This window comes from Priapulus caudatus, unplaced genomic scaffold (assembly GCF_000485595.1).
Source record: "Priapulus caudatus unplaced genomic scaffold, Priapulus_caudatus-5.0.1 Scaffold100, whole genome shotgun sequence".
NCBI lineage: Eukaryota > Metazoa > Priapulida > Priapulimorpha > Priapulimorphida > Priapulidae > Priapulus > Priapulus caudatus.
The window spans coordinates 317,067-323,120 of record NW_014577161.1 but is presented as its reverse complement, the minus strand read 5'-3'; the positions used below and the strand labels follow the sequence as shown (position 1 = coordinate 323,120).

The following is a 6,054-nucleotide window of genomic DNA, read 5'->3' as shown; positions in this document are numbered from 1 at the left end:
TAGCGTAGTGACAATCTTGTCAATTCGCAATTCGCAGCTTGGTCTCTTGCCCATCTTAATCCACGCCACCACTGGAATCATCTGCCTCTGCTTTACCTGTTATCGTGGCTTATTTTTTGGCCGGATTGTAACCACGTTGGGATGGCAATCCTTTGCCCGATGCCGGAGCCCGCATTGTATAGATATCCCACCTGTAACCAGCATCGTGCACTTCTTTTTGTACCTCGCTAACCCACATCTCGGGTTCTCCCTGCAACGCCCGTGTGCGCCATTGTCTCCGTAACCCGTGCGCTTTTCTTGCCTTAGCTGAATTGCACCCTGGGATGCTTGCCCCCTGTTTAACCTCGGGCTGAGCTGTGTGGTTTCTATTCCCTGTGCCGATATGTTGATGACTGTGCACCCCTGTAACCCGTGTGTTGGATTTCTATCCCCTGTAGCCCGTCCTATGTGCATGACTGGCAGCCCTGTAACCCTGGCTGTGCGCTGTGGTGTGGGTTTTCTATCCCCTGTAGCACGTACCTGTTGATGACTTGGCACCCTGTTAACCCGTGTGTGCAGTTTCTATTCCCCTGATACCGTATGTTGATGACTGGACCTCGTAACCCGTGTGTGGCTTTCTATCCCCTGTATACCGTATGTTGATGACTGGGCACCCTGGCTAACCCGTGTGTGGTTATCTATCCCCTGTATACCGTACTTGAATTTGACTGGGCACCGCTGTAACACCGTTGTGTGGTTTCATCCCCTTGATATACCGGGTTTTTATATTTTTTTTGTTGGGGTGTGACTGCGCCCACCCTGTAACCCGGTGTTGTGGTTTCTTACCCCATTCTAAACTCGCGGTTGCGTTACCCCACGGCCTTCTGATAACCCCGGTTGTGACCGCGCTTTCTCTTTTGCTCTTTCTGGTGGAGAGGCACCATGTAACCTGCCAGTCGTCTCTTGCTCCCCCATTCTGTCAACACCATGTAACCCGTGGGCGTCTCTTTGCTCCTCCCCCTCCGCTTTAACACCATCTAAGTTGTATTGTAACTGCCGGGGCGTCTCTTGCTCCTCCCCCCCCCCCGTACAGTAACTCATGTAACCTGCCGGCGTTCTCTGCGCGCCATTCCCCTCTCCTCAGTAACCCCGCTGTAACCCGCCGGGCGTCTCTTGCGGCTCCCCCTCCCTCTGTAAACCCCATATACTCGCCGGCATCTTCTTGCTCCCCCCCCTCTCCTCAGTAACCCCGTGTAACCGCGGCGTCTCTTGCGCCTCCCCCCTCCCCTCATGATAACCCCATATAACTCCGCGGCATACTCTGTTGACCTCCCCCCGCCCCTTCCTCAGCTCAACCCAGTGTAACCGCGGCATCTCTTTGCTCTCCCCCTTCCCCCCTCTTGTAAACCCTTGTTGTAACGGCCTGCTGCGCATTCTCTTGCTTTTCCTCCTCCCCCCTCGTTGTAACCCTCTGTAACGGGCCTGCGCCTGCATCTCTTGCTCCCTCTCCCTCTGTAAACCCCTTTGTGTAAAACGGCGCTGCAGCGCATCTCTTCCTTCCCCCCTCCCCCCTCTGTAACCCCGTGTTAACGGGCCTGCGGTGGCCTTGGTCTTGCAGGGTACCCGCTGCGATGCGTCTGCTGCTGCTGAGAATCGCTGCAGCGTCGCGCAGCACGCCGCATCATTGGGTGCGGGTTGATCTGCGTGGTGCCTCGGTGGATGGAAGAAGGTGCTCGGCGGACAAGCTGGCTGCGTGAAGCCCGTCCGACGACGAACGCTCGGGCGCTGCTGCCGGCCGCCAGGAGTTCTTCCGACGCAACGATACATCATCCGGGTAGGCGGGCCTCCTGCGTGCGATCGAGGGGGCGGGGACATGCGCCGACATCAGGATTGGCGTGATCGTGCGGCTGTGCTGCGTAAGTATAAAGCAGATATTTCTAGTGGCGATGGAAAGTCCGGGCGCAGTTATTTAGGTTTTAACTGCGAATTTTTTTCGTGCTGGTATTCAGGACTGTTATTGCTCGCGTCAGCACCCACATCGCTTTGAGGGGTGGGGTTGGTAGAAGATATAAAGGGAATATATTTCCAGTCCATTAGGAAAGTCGGGGGTATTAGGACTGTGTATTGCTTTCGGTCAGCAACATCGGCTGCTGCGTCGCGTGCGGTTGGTTAGAAGTAATAATGAGTGAGATATTCAGGCATAAGATAAGCCGGGTGTAATAGTGACTGTTTATTGCTTTGGTCAGACACCTATCGATGGCCTGGGAATGTCCGGAAAAGTCCTGCCGCGAAGTCTGGAAAGTCTTGGAAAGTTTGCGGGGGGTGGTATTAGACTGCGTCGTTATTGCTTGTGGTGTAGCCACCATTGATTGCTGGAATGTCCGAAACCAGGGTTTGGAAGTCCCGGTAAAAGTCCTGGAAAGTCCGCGGGGTCCCGGTATTATGACTGTTATTTGTGTTGGTTCCGCACGCTGGTTTGGGGCATTCTGAAGGACATATTTCCAGGCACTGGAGCAGTCCGCCGGATATTAGGTTGTTAGTTGTTGTCGCCACCGCCTCGTCCGCCGACGCGACCACTGAGCGCGCCCGCAACAACGGCCGACGCGACATGCAGGCTCTTTGTGTGCGAGTCGCGACAGCTCTGTGTTGACAGTAACGCGCGACAGCTCTGGCGTGCTGGACGACGCGATGCGCTGACTTGCCGTTCACAGAATTACAGCTCGTTGGAAATGTTTACAATATTATATCGTTGCATGCGCTATAGCGCCGGGTTCCTGGAACTGAGTTACGGATAGAGCAACAGTTATAAGTGCAATGAGCATTATTAAACCCGCGACCCTGGCCAAGCAGACTGGGTTGTTGTTGCGGACGATACGTATTCGCTGTTGCTCGCTTCGTTGATGTATTTGCTGGATGTTGTTTTTCCCTTCTGCCTTCTGTCTGCTTGACAGCGCGTTGTCAACTTTAATCTTGTATTTCTTAACAGTTCCCGGCTTCTCGTAACTTTGAACCGGTTGGTGCAAGTTTTATCTCTTGAGACGGTAAACATTGCTGCTGTCAGGGGGTCACGCCGGCGACTGCTGTCCCCGCAGCGCATCTGCGTAGCAATTCTGCTACGTTGCTCCTGCAGACAATCTGTAATTTTAGGACACGGGCGTCAGGCGCGGGGGGTAGGAGACGGCGATTGTTTTGGTCGTTCGCGGGGTCTGCAGAGGAGGACTGTAGTAGGCTAAAAGTGGTCCATAAAGCCGTACTCTTCGATGCATCATCGGTTCAAGCAACCGGTCCATCCATCCTTTCATCACCCCTCCTTCACATCCATCCATTCATCCATTCGCATCCCATCCATCCATGCCATCCATCCTTCCATCCACTCCATTATCATCCTATCCCCATCCATCATCCATTCACATCCATCCATTCATGGGCACTCCATGATCCATGCAGTCCATCCATCCATCTATCCAGGCATTCTCCCATTTACTATCGGTTTCTTTTTCACAACTGCTAGTGTGTGCGTGCGTGAGTTCGTGTGCGTGAGTACATGTGCTTGCGTGTGTGTGCGTGCGAGGGCGCGCGAGCGGGCGCTCGATTGTGTATGTGGCGTGTTTGCCAGTACAAAGCCGTGCCTGTCTGTGAAATTCTGCAAGGAAAAAAATCCGACAATTTTCTGTGTGATTCATGCGCCTAGATATTTACAGGGCGCACGCACGCGCGCGCGGCACTGTCAGTGAAAAGAGTCACCGCACACGCGACAAAGACCCGAGCCAACGGCATTAATCAAAGCGCACCGGGTGCAAAATACATCGGACACGACTGCATGCAGCGGTTAACCGTTAACGGCGGATGGTTAACGGTTAACGGTTAACGGAGGCTGGTTAACGGTTAACGGCGCCTGGTTAACGGCAGCTGGTTAATGGTTAACGGTGGCTGGTTAACGATTAACGGTGCCTGGTTAACGGTTAATGGCGGCTGGTTAACGGTTAACGGTGGCTGGTTAACGGTTAATGGCGGCTGGTTAACGGTTAACGGTTAATGGCGCCTGGTTAACGGTTAAAGGCGGCTGGTTAACAATTAACGGCGGCTGGTTAACGGTGCCTGGTTAACGGTTAACGGCGCCTGGTTAACGGTTAACGGCTATACTCTTTTATTGTCAGCTTCGTGAAAAATTTTTCTCGCACAAGACGGGGTCGTTCTAACAGTGTTTCCCGCAGCCAATCAGATCACAAGTAAAATAGTTCCGAAATCAATGCGCTGCTGGCTTGCACCATTAGGATATCTATTACTGTATAGATATAAATATTTATATGTGTGTCTATAGGGAGTACAAATATACTCTCTCGCTAGTACGCATATACAGCAATAACACATTTGTACTGGCCAAAAACATGTCGTTGGAAAAACATAAATATATAGAACTACATGGCGACGCACCACGTGACTAATGTTTACGCGGCTGAAACAATAACTTCGTGTCTCGGTAGCACAGACTGTGCATTTCTGAGCTATTGCGGCGAGTAGCTAACATATTATATGTTCAAACTTATCAAACATTGTGTTGCACGCGAATATTGCAACATTAAGAGTAAATCTGAAATCTTAAAATCTGAATCTGAAATCTGAAATCTACTGAGTACACTTACCGTGACGACCGCTATGAATGACATGAGAGAGTATTGCGTGGAATGCTATCGATCTCTTACTGCGCATGAGAAGCCCCCCTCACTCAAATTTAACAAAGACCTTTTCTCGTCCCGCTGGACTATATATGGGATCCGACCGACGATTGCTGTATGCAGTTACTCATAGAATTTCAGGCTTTCAGGGGGTTATACATTGTATCGGATACACCTATGATAAAATAATACAGATAATAAGACACAAGCACATATACGAACAGATAAAACCCAGAGGTTAAGAAAGCCTCAACCTCAAACGGGGACCTACCGACTATATTTCATGATTATATTGATTATATCAGGAGTAGATAATAGAAAATCTTCTATTATCTACTCCTGATTATATTTATATCTACTATTTACTTGTCTATTTGGGGCATGTGTAAGCCGGCTGCATTATTTTAATTAGCGGATATTTCCCGGTTCTCAGATTTGTTTAATAAGTGACAATGTTGCAACAGTGGTCAGGTTGAGCCAATTCACATTGAATCAGCAGCCATGCTGGATTAGCGGTCATGCTGGATTAGCGGTCATGTTGGATTAGCGGTCATGTTGGATTAGCGGTCATGCTGGATCAGTGGCCATGTTGGTTCAGCAGCCATGCTGAATCTGCGGCTAGGATGGATCAGCCATGACCAGGCACTCATTAAAGCTGTGTGTTGACGGTGGGAAACAATGGCTTCTTTTCTCATCACTCGGGCACACTGACTAATTAAAACTCTTCATCAAGCTCCGGCAGGACTTCGAGGTGGCCCAGAGGTACATTAGTTAGGTGAAAAATCTTTTCTGTAAACATGCTGTGTACTTGCATGGTTCATGGAGCGTGTCGGCTTACTCACATGGTCGAACTGTCGCTGTATGTGCGTGCGTGCGTGCGTGCGTGCGTGCGTGCGTGCGTGTATGGGGTTGGGTCTCTGCGCGTGTAGAGTCCGTAGGTGCATACGTGTGTCTGTATCTGGGTTTGTTGTCTGTGACTCTGTGTATGGGTTTGTTCCTATATGTCTGTCTGTCTCTGTATCTCTACCCAGGTATGTGCCTGGGTCTGTGTCTGTGCATGTGCGTGCACTGCAGTGCGTATGTGCGTGCGTGCGTGTGTGCGTGCGTGCGTAGGCTGGGCGGCGACGCGCAACACCGGCTCACCGCTTATGCCGCTCTGACCAACCGATTCTTACAGCACTGCTTCAAGTATCGAGTTTTTACTACACACATAGACACCCACGCACCGCACGCACACATGCACGCACCAGCGCACGCACACACACACACGCACATACACACACATACGCACGCACACACATACGAATTCACACGAATGCGCACACCCACACACACGCATGCACGCACGCACGCACACACACACACATAGACACACACACACACACACACACACACACAC

At 51.2% G+C, this 6,054-nt stretch overlaps 1 protein-coding gene across 1 annotated transcript in view; it reads right to left on the bottom strand.

Moving 5' to 3' along the window:
• LOC106805106 (inactive phospholipase C-like protein 2) overlaps positions 1–1,353 on the bottom strand; it is a 34,859-nt gene extending 33,506 nt beyond the window's left edge. The window contains 1 exon segment of the mRNA XM_014806585.1: positions 1,300–1,353. Within this exon segment, the coding sequence (XP_014662071.1) occupies positions 1,300–1,353 (54 nt within the window).
• Between the last annotated feature and the right edge of the window lie 4,701 nt (positions 1,354–6,054).